This window comes from Panthera tigris, chromosome B3 (assembly GCF_018350195.1).
Source record: "Panthera tigris isolate Pti1 chromosome B3, P.tigris_Pti1_mat1.1, whole genome shotgun sequence".
In the NCBI taxonomy this organism is placed as follows: Eukaryota; Metazoa; Chordata; class Mammalia; order Carnivora; family Felidae; genus Panthera; species Panthera tigris.
The window spans coordinates 52624076-52642280 of record NC_056665.1 but is presented as its reverse complement, the minus strand read 5'-3'; the positions used below and the strand labels follow the sequence as shown (position 1 = coordinate 52642280).

General features: G+C 36.6%; 1 protein-coding gene across 3 annotated transcripts in view; it reads right to left on the bottom strand.

Annotated features, from left to right (window-relative positions):
• Positions 1-879: 879 nt before the first annotated feature.
• DMXL2 (Dmx like 2) overlaps positions 880-18205 on the bottom strand; it is a 152286-nt gene continuing 134960 nt past the window's right edge. For all 3 annotated transcript variants that reach the window (XM_042988851.1, XM_042988852.1, XM_042988853.1), the window contains 15 exons: positions 16191-16321; positions 15564-15649; positions 14960-15161; positions 14009-14126; positions 10751-10813; positions 9867-9953; positions 9663-9784; positions 8394-8532; positions 7672-7732; positions 7411-7538; positions 6828-6905; positions 5088-5179; positions 4381-4433; positions 2968-3185; positions 880-2295 (listed from right to left, as the gene is read on the bottom strand). In XM_042988851.1, coding sequence (XP_042844785.1) covers positions 2086-2295; positions 2968-3185; positions 4381-4433; positions 5088-5179; positions 6828-6905; positions 7411-7538; positions 7672-7732; positions 8394-8532; positions 9663-9784; positions 9867-9953; positions 10751-10813; positions 14009-14126; positions 14960-15161; positions 15564-15649; positions 16191-16321 — 1788 coding nt within the window. In that variant the 3' untranslated portion in view covers positions 880-2085. The remainder of the gene's footprint in view (positions 2296-2967; positions 3186-4380; positions 4434-5087; positions 5180-6827; positions 6906-7410; positions 7539-7671; positions 7733-8393; positions 8533-9662; positions 9785-9866; positions 9954-10750; positions 10814-14008; positions 14127-14959; positions 15162-15563; positions 15650-16190; positions 16322-18205) is intronic.

Here is an 18205-nt window from a genome sequence, read left to right as displayed (position 1 = left end):
TTTGTCCTTCCAATCCATGAGCACAGACTAGCTTTCCATTTGTTTATCTTCACTCTCTTTATATGCGTTTCTGGATACAGAAACACATATAAAGAATTAGAAACCATGACTGAGATTAACTCTAGTTTTGTAAAACCGGTTCAATATTCAAAAATCAATTAATGTAATCTACCCTATCAATAGGCTAAAGAAGAAAAATCACAGATAAATCAGTAGGTGCAGAAAATGCTTCAAGATTTACTATAAAGTTAATCAAGACAGTATGGTACTGGCAAAAGAAGAGACAAATAGATCAGTAGGACAGAGTCCAGAAGTGGGTCTACAAAATGCAGTCAACTAACCTTTGACAATTCAGTAGAGAAAGGTTAGTCTTTCCAGCAAATAGTGGCAGCCACTGAGAAGTCTGAATCTCAGTTCAGACTGACTGAATCAGCTGGTCCTATGTTAGAACAGACAAAAATGGAGGGGATGCAACATGCTCAGGTTACTGGGTACTAAATTGTGGGAAGCGTATGTATAGATGTGCGGTTTCTGCCCAATTTGCGTTTCTGTGTACTCAGACGTCCACCTTCTCCACACAGCACTGCTCCTGACTTGGCTCCTTCACCAGTGTCCTCACCAAACTCTGCATGTAATTCAATAAACGAGAGAAGGTACAGTGAAGTTAGTTCTTACCCCACTACATGCCATTGCTGAGTGCCGTCTGGCTCATCGGTGTGTCCCATTTCCTAGAATGGCTTCTGATCTAGAAAGTACTCAGTAAATATCTGTGCATAAATGAACTGCCTAGTAGCTTACAAACTCTATTGAAATATTTGATCAAATTTAAAATGATCTCAAGTAGTTAAAAATATTAAAGAATTCCAGACCAAACTAAGGTAAAACTCTAACAAATAACATTTATTTTTCTTTTACATATGTATTTCACAGCCTGAACATCACATCGCCTTCAGAGAAAGGTGCTTTTATGCCATTAAATTTTACTATTTACCACACAGGCATTTAACATTCTCATTAACATGATGAGACAATTTGCTGGTAAACATTTAAACACACAGACATTGGTTTCAGTATCTCAAGAACATTTTTTGGTCATAACCAAGGAGGTACGTCAAAATAGGACACTGGCTAATAATTTATAAGCAAATAATATTTAACTCTGCATAGTTTATACAATAGGCTGTGGTAATAAATAATATCACCAATCTCATCAACTATTAACTGGCCACAAAAAGCCTAACATTCATTCAAATTATGATATGAAATGCTCTATTGGTGTAGTTTCAACATAGCCTTAAATGTTGTGGGGGTTTAACCCTGAAAGAAAAAGTACTAAACTGGTATGTTAGGTCAACTACAAATATGTCATGGTCACAAGTATTACATTCCTAACATGAAGGCAAATATTTAAATAGAAAAACGAGCAGTCCAAAAAATGTGAGTGTGCAAATTGTGAGGAAAACATTGCATTTAAATTTGCACTCATTTGCAAGTTACAGTACTAGCTCAGTATAAACACTAACAGGAAAAATAATCAGCAGTAAAGAATGGAAATGACCTCTCCCAGCAGAGAACTAGTCACTGCACACTGCTCCACAGCTCAGAAAGTGTTTCTGGTGATCTAGACTTTCTAACACCTTGTGACTATCCTTCATTCAACGCAGGAGCTGCAGGCATGCTTCCATCAGTGGGAAGACAAGAAAGGAAAACCTGAATCAGCAACATTTCTTTCCTCAATTTGGTATGAAGGTCCTTCCTGTTGTTATAAATTACTAATATGCTAACTTCTAACCTCAGATGTTTTCTGAATCAGGTTTGCTAAATGCTGTAAAGAATAGCTACCCCTCGTACAACACTAGGTTTTGTTTTTGTTTTTAAGTATGTCAGCATGATGACAAGGTACATGCACAGTCATTCTACCAACCTGTATGGGCAACACTCAGCTTGATCAGTTCCCAATTCTACAGAGATTCTCTGTATTGTTTTCAAGGTGTTAACAGCTGCTTGGAAAGCAGAAATGCCTATTAATTACTAGAGTATTTTTTAACTGAAGTGTTTATAAAAATAAAGCCCCAATCTTTAAGTCTATAGAATGTCAAGAATTCTGTTAGGGATGTTAAAAGCATTGGGCAAAACCCTCGTTTTGAGCGTGCCATCTGCCCCACAGGAGAAGATCCGGTTGCCAGGGATGATGTCAATCTGCATGACCCCAGCCCCAAGGTTTCTGAATATGGACTGCTTCGCATGCTCATTTTTGAATGAATGAATCAGGCCATGGCCTGTCAATCTCCAAACCTAGTTGAGAAGAAAGTGAAAACACAAAGTGTAAGTCTTTAAAAAACAGAGACCAAAAGCAGAAACATGGCCTTCATTTCTGTTGCCCTGAACTGGCCCAACTTCCCAGTACCCACCCCCCACCCCACCTTCCTAAAGGCTTACCTGATTGATGCCATTCACGTTATTCATTTACTATTCTTACATTTCACTGTCTCTTCTTCACATTCTCTTATAGTTTCATATTAACCACACATACCTCCATCTCTAATTCAATTAAATATTTAAGCGAATTAGATACATTGCTAATATCAAGGGAAGCCCTGAGGCATTATAAGTAGAACCTTACCATCTCCCTTTTCCAGAAACCTCACCCCAACTATACACAACAGAGTAAGGTACTAGGAGGCAGAAGAGGGGAGACAGGAGGTCCTGAGGAGCCAAAATAATGTTACAAAAAATTCTATGTACTAACAACTCTTACTTAATTCAAAACAGAGTTTTCTAAAGCTTCTTAAGCTAGAAAGAACCACATAGTACTAAGGAAGGAAGGGTGTCAAGAGGCCTTCACTATCTCACAAAGCCTTACTTTACGCCCACATTTCAAAGAGTGCAGTGGGGTCATTTTTTCCCCAGTCTTCACAGCAGATACAGATAACACTTAGCATGTTCCAACTTTTTATACTGACTCACCTTTATGTTCCCTTCTGCTGAGCCTGTAGTGAAATACTCCTCACAGGGAGCCAGGGCCAGAGCCTTAATAGCGGAGTCATGCGCCTGGAACGTGTGAAGTAGCTGTCTTTGCCTGATGTCAAAAATGCAGACATAGCCTTTCCGACCACCGGAGATGAGGAGCTGCTGTTTGGGCGCGTACTGAAGTACAGTGGCACCGTGATCATGGCATGTGAAACCTGAAGAAGAAAAATACCGAGTCTTTCCCAAATAATCTTGCAATTCTGGTAATGTTTGAATGCACATTTAAATAATACAGAAATTACCAATTTTTAATTTCAATTTGTGTAATCATGATCCAAGTATTAAAAAAAAGATTCCAAGCAATGACAGAAAAAACATCCTTACCCATAATCTCAATATGAAAACACCTGCAGGAAGCTTAAACCTTAAGCCCACACTAAGCTATGCTGCCTTGTAAGAAGCCTATAGCAGCCAAAGTGCAGAGACCAAGCTTCCCAATGACACACTCAGCCACCACATTAATCCCCACCACAATGAGTATTTACACTATCCTAGTTCCTGCCCATACAGCTTGTATGGTAAGTAACAGACTCTACTACAGCAGTGTGAAAATGACCAGCTATAGGGAAAGGGTTACCTTTCCCAGCATTCTCTGCATTTTAATATAACTAATGCTTTCTACCAATATGGGGGAAATCTTTAAGAGCTATTAATTATTCACAGAAAAAAATTGCAATCAAAACTGAGAAATAACTATATTTTCAGAATGTGTATCAGTATGTATAATACAAGACTGAGAAATCTTTCTGTAAAAGAATCCATCTAGCTTTGTTTAACCCAAATGTATTGGAGCATGGAGCCTTCTATCTTTTCCAATTGGAAAAACTGCCTTAAAAGAAATAGTATTAAAAAAACTTTTTAAATGCTTATTTATCTTGAAAGAGAGTGAGGAAAGGGCAGAGAGAAAGAGGGAGAGACAGAGTCCCAAGCAGGCTCCACACTCAGCATGAAGCCCAATGCAGGGCTCCATCTTATGACCCTGAGGTCATGACCTGAGCTGAAATCAAGAGTTGGATGCTTAATTGACTGAACCACCCAGGCACCCCAAAGGAATATTTAAATAGCACTGTTCATATTTCTTGTTCTTTATTATTAGGTAATTCTTTAGCATATCTCCTTTCTATTGAGCTCAAATACTTTGCAACTAATTCTTAAAAAGCCTCGTTAGCAGAACCAATCTTCATATTTTGAAATGTAAAAAAAACGAACGCTATTCTATGCTAGTTGGATCTTTACCTCAGCAAGATAGCCACTCATTTACATCCTTGAATAAACACTCACTGGCTAGAATAAAACCAGGAAAGCATTCCTTCGTAGGGTATTAAAAATCATAGATCTTAACTCACTTACCATGAATGAGGCTGTTTCCAGGTGATACCAATGTGTCCCAGAGGCATACATTTCTTATAGAGAGAAAACAATAATAATTTTTGAGGTGTTTTTTGTTATTGTCTTCAAGTCAAATATTTTTACGTATTGTATCTTACTATCTTTTTTGTTCACTCGGATTTATAAAGCAATGATTCTCAAGTAGGATCAGGATAAAAGCTGGGGATGTAGCTCTTGTAAGAGTTTATCCTGTTCAAACCACACAGTTGTGTCTCACAAGGCCCCACCTGTCTCTGCCATCTCATCCCTCAAGCCCATCTCTTTTCCATTACCACTCCAGGGAAATGGAGACATGATTTCCTGAGGAGAGGGGATGCTGCTGTACCCCCAGGGGTAACCACCACAGGGAAATGAGGTGTTTACTCATGGAAGTATCACCAATGAACATGATGTCAGGTCAAAAAAAGTACAGAGTATGGTGGCTACAGTGTCTCAAGAAGCTGACAATTAATAGCGCAAAAAAACCCCACAAAACTTTAACATAATTACATATACTTGTTGATAACCTACATTGTTTTTCTCTTTTTGGTAAGGAAAACTACTAAGAATTATGTAACCAAGTTTTTTTATCCAGAGGTGCAAAAACTCCTAAGTAAAAAAATCCATACTTGGCAGCAAGAATACCTTTCTGCTTAAAAATGTGATTATTTATGCTTCTGTCAACCTACCTGTTATCATTGGACTGTCCAGATGTGGCAACTAGACTTGAAGAGGTAATAAATGCAAAGTCGCTTGTGGCTTTACTGTGGCACTGCCAATTCTATGAAAAATAAAGTGCAAATGATGTTACCTAAAAATCCAGTAAAATCTGGTACAGCACAAACACATAGCTCTGCTACCAGTATATGCATGCGCAAAGAACAGGTTTTAAAAATCTAGAATAAAGTGATAAGCAGATTAGCTATTATTGGCATATTCTTAACTAATACCCAGTGATACTTTAAAACTGGAAGAGTTGGTAATAATATGCAAGTAAAGGTTGTTTTTATAGATTATCTAACAAAGTAACAGGATGAACTTAACCAAGCCATTTAACAATTTTTGCTAATGATCTCAAATACATTTAATAAACTTTACATAATATAAATCATAATAAACAACAATAGCCCAAAGAGGGACACTCCCACCTGCCCATCTAGTCTTACACTACACTGTGAGGAACTCAAGTCAAATTAACTTCATAACTTAAATGCAAGCATCCATCTTCCTTACCACCTCTGTGCTCCCTGCCCTCATCTTCCCTTCCCTGTGAAGATTTTAGCAGTAATAAAAACAAGGTCAAATGTCCTGCAAATAATCTATAGCCTTAAGGCTGCCCAAAACCACTCTTAAGGATGTTCTAGTATGTGGGAAACCATTTACTGAGCCAAGGCATGACTTTTCTTGTTGGATCAGGTGAATGAATAGAAATCTGGAGGTGAAGACTCAGGAGGGTGTCCAGGTATTTTAAAAAACATTCTTCTGTTTGGAATGATCATGATCTAGATGTGAGTGAAGGTAAGAGGACAGATTCAAGAACACTTTCGTTTCTGTAAGAACTTTATGACAGTCTACAGGGCACTAATTTAAGAGAAATATCTTGTCTCATATACATAATTAAGAACACACATATATAGTCTAGAAAAGAAAATTCACATATATGAAGTTGTGCAGAAGAAGTTCTGTGCAGGATAGCATTACCCTCCAGCCTTCCTACCCCAACTGAGCCCCCACCAAGTGAAGACAGGCTTATCTACATCATCAAATGTTTTAATATGATTTGGATTAATGAGTGAAGTGGCCCATTGGGATTGGTTAATTTATAATGTAGTAAGAAAAATTCTGGAGCAAACTAGAATACATAAAACCTGTCAGAATTGGGTAGTGATTCACTTTAGGTACTATATTAAAAATAAATCAAGAAAGGGGGTGCCTGGGTGGCTCAGTCGGTGGGGTGTCCAACTTTGGCTCAGGTCATGATCTCACGGTTCGTGGGTTCGAGCCCTGCGTTGGGCTCTGTGCTGACAGCCCAGAGCCTGGATCCTGCATCTCCCGCTCTCTGCCGCTTTTCCACTTGTGCTCGCTCTCTCTCTCTCTCTCTCTCTCAAAAATAAACACTTAAAATTTTTTTTAAAAAAATCTATCAAGAAGTTAAGAGTTTTCAAAAAAGTAGAAACACTTCTAGGGAAGCCTCTCAACATTTTCAAATACAGTAGTCATCCTTCAAGTTCTGAAAAGGAAGCTTTTTTGCTTTTTAGTCATTTCGGTCTAAAACTAGGGCAAATAATGGGTGCTGTGCTGCTGGGCAGAGGTGTCCCTTTTTCAACAGATCCAATGAGTGAATCTCCAATGAGATTTAGTGTCTTAAACAGACACTTGATAAATAAGCAGCTTCTGGACGTGCTCTGGGAATGCTGAGTGATACTTACCATGTAAGGTTTAGGATTTGATGCAGTTTGGTTTACTTGCCAGATACTCAGAAAGCCCTCTCCATCTGCAACACCACACTGTAAGAATGGCACAAATATTAAACACAGCTTCTTATAACCGTATCGAAGGCAAAATCATTGATTGAGAGTCACTGAAATCTCACTTAACATTCTGCCTGCCCTATTTCTATAGTGTAGGTCCCAGGAAAGCTAAGCACTAAAAATACCCTGAAACCTTTTAAGTGCTCTTCCATACCTATTTTTTTGTTTTCCTTTAGTAAGAAACAGGAAGATTTCAGGTGCTTTTACTAGGTACCACCACCACACTCAACAGAAATAGAGTTCTTTACCTTCACAGAGTATTTAATATCTTTAGGTAGATGATTGATCCATAAAAAAAACTGAAGATCTGTGCTTTACTGGGAGCCAAGGGGGCATATAAACAGACACCAATAAACCATCTGCCTAGCTTAAATCCAGGGTCACTGAATTGATTTTTAGATGTAGTTTTACTAAACATCTCCTCATAAATATCTTTTTCAGATGAAGTGAGCAGTAACCCCCACCCCACCCCCAAACCAACCTTGTTGCCTTGTGAATTAAAATATAATCTGGTAACTCTTGCATTGCCAGCTTGGCGGAAACAGACAAGTTGCTGAGGTCGTGTCCATTCAAACATTCGTACACTGCCATCCTGAGCACCTGTAAGATCTAAAACACAAAAGGAAAGGCAGAAAATAAAAAATGAAAAAGCTAAAGAGTTCCAATATTTTCCATTCTATAAATGAACTTCAAAATGACAGAGGCCATTTATAATCCTTTGGATCGTAAATAAAATACTTACAGTACTGATGGACTGGGTGGGACGTCATTCTCTTAACGTTATGGAGATTCCTTTTCATAAGCTTTAAAAGAAGATAAAAAACCAAATTCATTTAGTGCATTGCAGAAGAGAGGGGAAGGCCAACTCTAATTCTCATAGCCTTTATTCTCTTACAACTGGAATATTACTAACATATTCCCTGTTGTGGGTGTTCTGAACCACTGAACACATGATACCTGTCTGAAGGCTGCAGCAGCAGTCACGTACTGGCACAGCCCTGGCCCATATGGACCATGTGGGTACCAAGCAGCTTCATCTAGAATAAAGGGAACTCTCCTCCAAGTGCTCTCCCTGAGGACAATCAGGAGTCTCTCCAGACTCGTCAGAATAGAACATGAGAATGGGATCCCTTCAACCACAGTGACTAACAACAATGTTATAGATGCATTTTTCAAATACAGTAGACACAACTCCTCTTTGTCTCTGCTTTACCACTTTGCACCTCTCAGTTTGCCCATCTATACAATGGGAGATAATACTGTCACCTACCACCTAGGGTTGTTGTGAGGAACAGCATGCTCCTGACAGAAAATCACAGTATGTTAGCTAACTAACATTATTAGTTATGGGGTGCTAACTAGTCATTGCCCTCATCTTGAGGATCATTCCTGAGTCAGAGTGACTTTCACTTATTCTGGAGTGAGTCCACACCCAGAAACCACACTGAATCGTAAGTAACATACCACACTAGCTCCCGTGCTCGTCTGCCCACTGCCCAGCCACGGCAGAGAGGAAGGTGGGTGCACCTGACTTGCTGAATAGGACGTGGCACTGGGCTGGTAAAGAGTTGTAGTGGAACCACGGTAATCAATATCATCTGAACTGTGAACAACATGTGTGTGTTACTACGAAGTGTTCTCTTAACACACATTCCAATTACACAGCTTCTTATGTATCCACAGGACAGTCTTTACTTTTAAAAAAATGAATAAATATCCATAAGGAAAACTTAGATATAATTCCTAATCAGAGGCAATTTTAGTATCTGTTAACTTTTCCCCTTGAGACAAAATATTTTACTGCACACAAGATGGAACAAATGTTTGCTTTGAAGAACTTAACACAAATATTCTTTTTATCATGTATAGAAAAAGATTATAAGGTCTCTTCAAATACAGATATCCCATGTATCAAACTCATACATTTTAAAGAAATCTGAGTTTAAACGTTTCTTCAAGTACTGGTAATCATCACATAAAAATGTTACAGTAATTTTTACGATGGACTATATCATATTACATGGTTACATCAACTCTGACAGTATGATACTGAGACCTAGTAATATTATATCCTAAGAAAACAGAAAACCCTACAGAACAAGGAGAGAGGTGATGATGGCACCATTCCCAAGCACATAAAATGTCCAAGAGTGTGGAGAAAAGCAAGAGGGAGGGCAAATGTGGAGGAGAAACCCCAAAATAGGAAAGTGTTGCAAAACACTCTTGGTGCAGTATCCACAGCGTTACTGAAAAATGAACTTGTCTACATCTTCATCTGTAAAAAAGGTATGCCTGTAAGGTGATAATCAAGAAGGAATGATGAAATTTACCACTAAATGTGACCTATCAATCAGTCTTATTAACATATTGGTATATTCTGCTTTTTGTTTTAATTATCCAAACCAACTGAATTCGCTGAATACTGTGTAATTCCTGACATTTCTTTGTTAGGGTTAAATGTCAATGTTGTAGTTATTGGCATTAGGCTTTGGTGTTGGGGATTATTCTGAGTCAAACACTATGAATAGTTCCGTGCGGAATGGCAGAAGTATGAGTAATTTGTTCACTGATTTAAGAAGAGCCTTTCATTGGCACCTAAACCAATTATATTGGTTTCCTACCCAAATAAAGAGATATATATACTTTTCAAGATAATTCAAATCTGCATAACCATTTAATGGGTTCTTTTTTAAGAATACTACATTTAAAATGGACTACACAAGGCAGACTAACCTTTTGGATTCTCTGTCATATTCTTCTCCAATCCATATATACGACTGACAGGCCAGCAGAGAAGTAACATCAAGTTCTTGTACATCGTGTGTTGAAGCCAAGACAATTTCGTTACAGTTTGCCTATAAAGCAAAGGCAGAGTCAATAATTGAAGCGACTTCACTAAAATAATGGCACAATCTTTACAATGACTAAAGCTTTTACCTTATTAATGGAAAATGCCATGATCATATCTGACTCCTTATGAATGATTTTCGCCTTTCCACCTGGATAGCCCAGATCAGCTTCAACCTACAAAACGTTACCGGCAGTTAGTTGTTGTGTAGCTCCATGAGAGACACACACACATTCCACAGAATTAAAAGAAGAATAAGAAGAAAGTGTAGCAGCAGCAGAAGCAAGAAAAAAGGTACCAGTAATTTTAGTATGTTGAGAATTAACTTTGGAATTAGCTTAAATTCTGATGCCCTATAATCATCCTGACTATAAAGATTTCCATTATGATGACAGGATACTGACTGTCATGAAAGGTAACTAGTAAGTTTTTATTAGTATTTGTAACAGCAACGTGCCGCGTGCATCTCTTCCAAAAGTGTGCGGACACTGCAGTAAAAATGTGTATGCAGTAAGAGGCACAGGGTGGAAGAAAAAGACAGTAAGACAAGTCATGTAAGAAATTAAACATTTTAAAAGAGAGTAATAAGACAGGAAGAAGGAAAAGTTGGGAAGAACAGTTAGAAAGGGATGAAGGAGACTGATGAGAGGAAGGTGCACTGGCTTAGGGTCAAAGGTGACAGAAGGAAAGAAGATGCAGGATCAAGGAGGAAAGATAAGATAACCACGTGTTTAAGAACAGGCTGGAAAAGGGGACAGAAGTGAAGATGGAACAGGAAGAAGGAAAGAGAAGAACCAATGTTTAGGAAGAGCAAGTCAGACATGGTGGAGTGTTTCCTAACCTACACCACTGAGGTGTATGGGAGCAATGAGTATTTCGATTAGCTGGCTAGCCAACGGGTTAGTATTAGAGATGAAGGTTAGCTCCTCGAACTTTAAGAATGAGCTAAAAATACAAGAGCGTGGAACACTACCTTGCTGTGGCAATCCTCTGCTACGCAGTTTTGTCTGACCTGTTCCACACGTTCTTCTACAGACTAAGTAACACCACACCGTCACAAACACAAAACACGTGCATGAAATGAAATTATAAAGAGAATGAAAAATTTCAAACTGAAATGGTCACTCCATAATTTAAAGATGGTAATTTGTAAACTTCCCTTTTAAAAGCACAGAATCAAGAAAGAAAAACTAAGTAAAATGTGATGTCATCAGATGAACACAATACAAAGCAAAACAGGCAAAATTAATGTGCCTATTACATACATAAAAGCTGTCTCAAAATAAAAATTAGTTATTTGTATGCCAGTTATATAACTTAAAGCTCTAATTTAAACTGCAGTGTCTAAAAAATAAAACCTGCTTGTATGAGAAAATGCACTGCACAGATTCCTAGTCTACAGAGGTTTATTTCAAATACAAATTAACACTATTTCTGAACACAGATTCAAAGTACTGATAATTATTTCACTCTTACTCATAAGAAATATATCCATGAAGGGGTAGTTAGGGACTGAAATTCACATCAACTGTTCACTATAAATGATATTTTCTCCTTACAAGTAAATAGATGTTTGATAAAATGGCGCACAGGAAAGAAATCACACAAAGAGCTTACTCCTGGTTGATGACAGGGTCATCAAGGATGGCTACAGTCAGAATAATAGTTCTGCTCTTCTTTGGAAACCTCTGAAGGTTTGATCATAGCAATACACCCCTCCTAATATCTCTTGAAGTGATTGCTTCACTTTCAACCAAAAGGGCCAAATTCTCTGTGCACGCCTTCAGCGACTGCCTAGGGATGCTACAGAGGAACAATGACAGAAAGGTAACTGTGTGCAAGGCCCACTCAACAAAAGCCAAACTGCTGAACAACCTGTTTGCCTTTAATCATAAATAGCGGACTTTGCAACATTTACTGATTTCACAAAAACTGTCTTGTGGAATATTCTTCTTTAACATATTCAATGAGTAAAAATATCTTCTTATGAATATACCTAAAATTTCAGCATTTCTCAGGAGAATTTTCTAAGTAATTTTTTAAAATGAGCCAACATTTTAGAATTTTTAGGATGTTTTTCAATTTGACTAATTAATCAATTCACTGAATTTACCAAATTTATGAGTACTACAATCCTACTTAATAATTTAAAAAGATAATCTACTCTTACTGAATGGATAATTTTGACAAATGTTCCATATTTCTGAGCTTAGTGACCAGTTTTTATTTTGTCTTAACAGCTTTAACACTTTTTTTCAATTTTTTCCTTACTGAAAACAAATTTTCAGTACATCTGTGCTATTCAAAACAGTAGCCATTAACCATATGTGACCATTTAAACAAAATTAAGTCACACTAGCTACTTTTTTTTTTTAAGTGTATTTACCTCTTTTGAGAGAGAAAGAGAGAGAGAGCACGCACGGAGAGGAGAGCAAGACAGAGAGGGAGAGAGAGAGAGAATCCCAAGAAGGCTCTATGCTGTCAGTGTAGACCCCAACACAGGGCTCGAACGCACAAACTGTGAGATCATGACCTGAGCCAAAATCAAGAGTTGGATGCCTAACCAACTGAGCCACCCAGGCGCCCGTACTAGGTACATTTCAAGTGTTCAGTAACTGCATGTGCCTAATAACTATTGTATACAAAAGATATAGATTTCCATTATCACAGAAAGTTCTATTGGACAGCACTGAACAAGATAGTAATTCCACTCAATAATTTGAAATCCAAAAGGTACAAGAGGGTACATGATAAAAATTCTTCCTCCCAACCAAACTCCTACCATGTACTTCCCATCCTTGGAGCCAACCAATGCTTACAGAGCATTTTAAGAAATTTCACCTCGCTGTTCATGGAGACCCTCTGCTTGTAGAAAATCTGAAGAGAACACACAGTATATGGGGCTGCTGATACCAACCACACAGAGACTGAGGGATATAAAGGAGAGACTAAGGGGCAGAAGGAGGGAGAGGCTTAGTTACAGAAGAAGGAAACCTAAGAGAGTAGATCCTGAAGACAAGACTAAGGGTTCAAGCAACCTAGACACCTCACTTCCCACAACTCTTGAGGCTCTGACAATCCAACCAAACCATGCTACAAACCTTCTGAATAATTAAACATATTCCATTTTCAAGGAATCATTACATTTAATAATTAGAAGAACTAAACATTCAAAAAACTGATCCCTTAATATACTGGCTTTCTGTGAATAACAGAGTCCTAATTGAGCAGGTATCTTTTATGTTAAATCTATTTCTTAGTTTATGAAATTTGGATGAAGCATCACTACAGGAAATACTGTCAACAGTCAACTAAATGAAAGAGAATGAAATCTGTGATTTCCCTAACAAACCCTAACAAATGGAGATGTGGTTCTCTATTTTACCTTGGAAAACAGAGCCATATGAACTGTCCCTCTCAGTTTTCAATTTTCTAAGTGAAATATAATTCATTGTTTTTTTCTCATAGATTTTGTTTGCCAAATCTTTAATCTAATCTGACACTCTACTCTGTACACTCTCTACGCTGCCCATTATCTCATGAAGTAGCCACAAGGACTGATATGCTCATGTAACAGATCTGTACCCTCCTCTTTTATAAGAGATATTTTTAAGTTCTAAAGTACCAGTCTCCCAAATTCCTGATTCTTCTTGAACCCTGTATGACATTAAATTACTAATTCACAATCAGCTTAAAAATCACTGTGCAGTGCCAAACTTTTGCATCACTTTGTAAAAGCAAACTTCCTTCATCACATATTCATATTTCTGTAGTTTATACTCTTTCACAAAAATTATCTTGAATTTGTTTCCAAAGTTTATCCTGTTCATTTCTAAACGCTAAATAAACAAAATACTTTTAAAGGGCTATGTTAGATTTCCTGTTAAATGATATTCAAAGAATCATAACAGAGAGTACACTCATTTATATATTAAATCACCCAAATAATCCATCACAATATTTATTATTTGTAAAAGCCCAATGGAAAGCCTTGCAAAGAAGTACCAACTTTCACTTGGTTATGCGTGATTTACCAAGGGACCTATGTTGTCTCATTGTTATAAAATGAAAAGTCTAAGATTTTATCTTATAGAAGAAATTCACTGTAGTCAGGTAAACTATTACCCATAATGTATGAAAGATAATTAGGTTGCAACCAAAAAGTAAATCATTAAAAAAGTTAAAACTAAACAAAAATTACAAAACAAAGTGGTTTTTTTCCCCAAAATACCTCACTCTGTTTTCTTTTCTTAGTGAAGATATATCTAATAAATGTCTCTTGAAGGACTTCTTGTTTCACAAGGAAATGCCAGAGTCTTTTGACTGGAAGTGCAGAAGAATCCCGGGACCTATTAAAAAAAAGGAATACATCTTATTTAGCTCTGTAGAAAATGTGCTTCATATCTGCAGAAACTTTAAAAAAAAACCCTCCATTATCTATTGCAAAGAAGATACATCATTAAGTTCAGCAAAGTTTTATAATTTTTTTCTTTTAATTTTTAGTTCTTCTAAAAATACTCCTTTATCTAGCAATTAATTCTCTAATTACATGGTTCTCTGAATGAACAGGTTGAGCTGAGAGTCAAAAGAAGCTATTATTCTCTTTTTAAATTATATTGTAGGTTGGTTCTGTTGGTTACATAACATCACCAATGAATATAAAGTCACAGAGTTCATTTTTAACAACCCCCCCAAAGCTAAAAAGCCTGTTTTTTCAAGTTTATCAGTGATACTCTTAATCACAGGACAGGTGCCTCACAAAAAGTTTGCTGCTTATCCAAAGGACAGACAGGAGGGCAGGTAGAAGACCAAAACATCAATAAAAAACCTTAATATATTTACTATTAAATTATTGCCAAAATGTAAGTAGCACCTTGTTTGTATATGTAGATTATTATCCCAAAATATTTCTGTATGAATTCTTAAAATGGCAAAAATATAATAAATGCTTTTTCTTGATTACAAAAGTAATACATCTATTCAATTATTGGTCATCCTGGGGAAAATGTTTTCTATCCAGATTATTCTAATGTTTTCCTTCACATATACTGCTGGAAATAGAACTGTAGGTTCAAAGTTATGAATGTTTTTACAAAAACATAAAATAAGCATATTTTGCCAAACTACCTTCCAGAAAAGTTAAACCAGGCTACGTTTTCACGGGCATTATAAGCATCCTTACTTGAATGGAGTATTTTCAGGTTCTAGCATTGCTTTATTTCGAAGAATAGCTGGTCCGGCTCCTACTGAAAGGTCAGTTGGGTAAGTGTTGATATAGTTAGGTGGTGGACCTTCAAACTGATCCATTTTCTCTTGCAATATCTGTTCCCAGTTCTCCAAGTTTTTAATGACAGCAATACCTAATGGTGATGTTACAGGCAATTCTAAAAGAGGACAGAAATGCCAACTTGTTTTCATAAAAATGTTGATCATCATCCACATATTTAAAAAATCTGAAATTTTTGGAGCCAAAACCTCTGAAAATACAAATAAACCTGAAAATGTTGATCTAATACTATTTGGATTCTTAGTGCTTTAGCAAAACAGAAGTCCAGCTCTCTAAATTGAGCAAGAAAATGTCTAGCTTCTCCAGTCTGATTTCCTGCTTTTTCTTTCAACCCTCTGGGTAAACAGTGGTTCTTGCTATGAATTAAAACCATAGACTGGAGCCTAAAGTACACAAGATCTCATCAAATTCTCCAATTTTTAGTACCAAACACTCTTTTATGTAGATTTCTATGAAGAGAAACTTGATGCTAATATATTTAAGAACATTAATTACCTACCAGAGAATTCCAATCCAGCAATGGGAAAGAAATTCTTGACGTTGTGAAGTACTAGCTTAACCATTGTCAAATGCAGAAGAGCCCAGCTGTTCAAGGGAAACAAACAAAAAGTTCTCCTTCACTGAAAATAACATCATGAGAGAAGCATAGTAATGATTCCTGTCAACTGTTTAGCCCAATCTCCAATCCAGAAAAAAAGTTGTTCTTTTCTAACAACTTAAACCTTTGTCATCCCTGATAATAAAAAATATGTTAACAATGTACAATAGAATACACTTATAATATCTGAAAACCACCTAATGGAAAAAGATTTATAGTCACACGCAATCTAATAGCATATCAATGAACATATACCAAGTTCTAATGTCACATCAATAAATTACATATTTTTTCTAACTGAAAATGTTTGTGTTTCCACTCTACATGTAAGCTATTCTTAGACACTAGATGTGAAAGAAATACTCTACTCTCTAGAAATTTAACCTCAAAGATACAGAATTACTAACCTGAAAATGTAAGTCAGCTCTTGTATAATAAATTCATGATAGTATTACTTAAAATTCCTAACGTCAGGATTTTTTTTTTACAAAAGAGAGAGAGAGAGAGAGAGAGAGAGAGGAAAGTTACCTATAGGAATTTGGATCTTGGTGCTCCTGTATTTGTGTATCTGAAAAAAAAGCATCATCTTCTTCTTCATCACTATGAATGCTTTCATCAGAATCATATATAACACCACTATCAGACAAAGGGAGAAATGGCTGCAATAAAAGATAAAGTTATTTTTTAAATATATAATCAGGTTGTTTTTGTCCTAACTTAATAATGAACATTTTTAAGTGGTGTCTAAATAAAAACTTCCTTTCACAAATGATACTAGGCCTACGAAAGTCAAGAAAACTAGTCAAAACTCTCAGATTCAATAAAAAAACTCAATACCTAGATACAATATAAATACTTCTAGAGCATTAATTATAATAGCCAAGTTATGGAAGCAAATTAAGTGTCCATTGATAATCTATAAAGATGTGGCACATGCACAGAGAAGTATTACTCAGCCATTAAAAAGAATGAGATCTCGCCATCTGTGACAATATGGATGACCTAGAGGGTATTATGCTGAGTGAAGTGAGTCAGAGAAAACAAATACCATATGATTCACTTATATGTAGAATCTAAAAAACAAAACAAATAAACAAAAAAACAGGAACAAAATCATACAGAGAACTAGTGGTTTCCAGAGCAGAGGGAGATGGGCAAAAGAGGCAAAAAGGATTAAGAGGTACAAAGTTCCAGTTATAAAATAAATAGTTCACAGGGATGATAAATACAGCATAGGGAATAGGGTCAATAATACTGCAATAATGTTGCATGGTGACAGCTGAGAGATACACTCATTGTGGTTAGTACAGAGTAATGTATAGAATTGCTGAATCACTGTTTGTACACCTGAAACACTGTATGTCAACTATACTTCAACAAAAAGTAAATTAAAAGAAATAGTAAAACATATGTCCCAGAGGGGTGCCTGGGTGGCTCAGCTGGTTGAGCATCTGACTCCTGACTTTGGCTCAGGTCATTTCATGTTTGTGACACTGAGCCCAGTGTGGGGCTCTGCTGACAGCGTGGAGCCTTCTTGGGATTCTCCCTCCCTCTCCCCCTTCCCCTCTGGCTCTCTCTCTCTCTCAAATAAATACTTAAGAAAAAGTATATCACAGAAATATTAGAAAACAAGCCTTTTCTTATATATCAAGCGAACTAGTTAGACAAGTTGAAAGAAAAAAGACACACTGAAAAACATAAAATATCAAAGGAAAAACCTTATGAAAACAGACAGCTATAGTGAAGGAAAGCACATCCTTCTAAAAGCTATATAAGGAGACTCAGACATGTAAAAACTATAATTCTTTAAAATTAATTTATAAGTTTTAAGTTAATTGCCATAAAAATTCCCCTGGGTATTTCTTTTCCTTTTTTGAGGCTTTATGATGATTCCAAAGTTCATAGGGAAGAAAAAATAGACAAGATTAGCTGAGAAATCTTTTTAAGGTGAAAGATATCATTTGTAGTGGATATTAAAACAAGTAATTAAAAGAAGTGCAGCCTAGATATTGATCAATGGAAATACACAGTCCAAAAGTAGTATATGTATAAGAAATTAATCTATGACAAAGATAACAAAAGTGGGAGGAAAGGAAAAATAACTGGTTACGATAACAAAAGCAAATCTTCAGAACTCACCTTGAAAGACTTTTTAAAAGTGGGATCAATACCTCAAGAACTCTGAGATCTAATAAAATTTTTAAATGGAAGGTGGCATGACGAAAGATATATTTCCTATGTGGACATACAGCAAGGTGACCACAGCATTAGCATGTGTAAAGAGGGCAACATTAATAGAAGGAAGGTGATTAGTCTGAAAAAGCAAAGCGCTGAAAGAAAGTACTAGTAGCATGTACTGAACATGGTATGAAATGCAACTACAATGGATCTAGTCTCTAGGAGTATTCTGATACCCAGAGTTCTATCTGCTTTGGAGAAAGAGAGACATGTCATGGGGCTGAACTCTGGCCTGATGAAACCCCCAAATATCCGTCTATCTCCTCTTGCTCTAATTCCATGGTGACCAAGGGAAATACTGATAA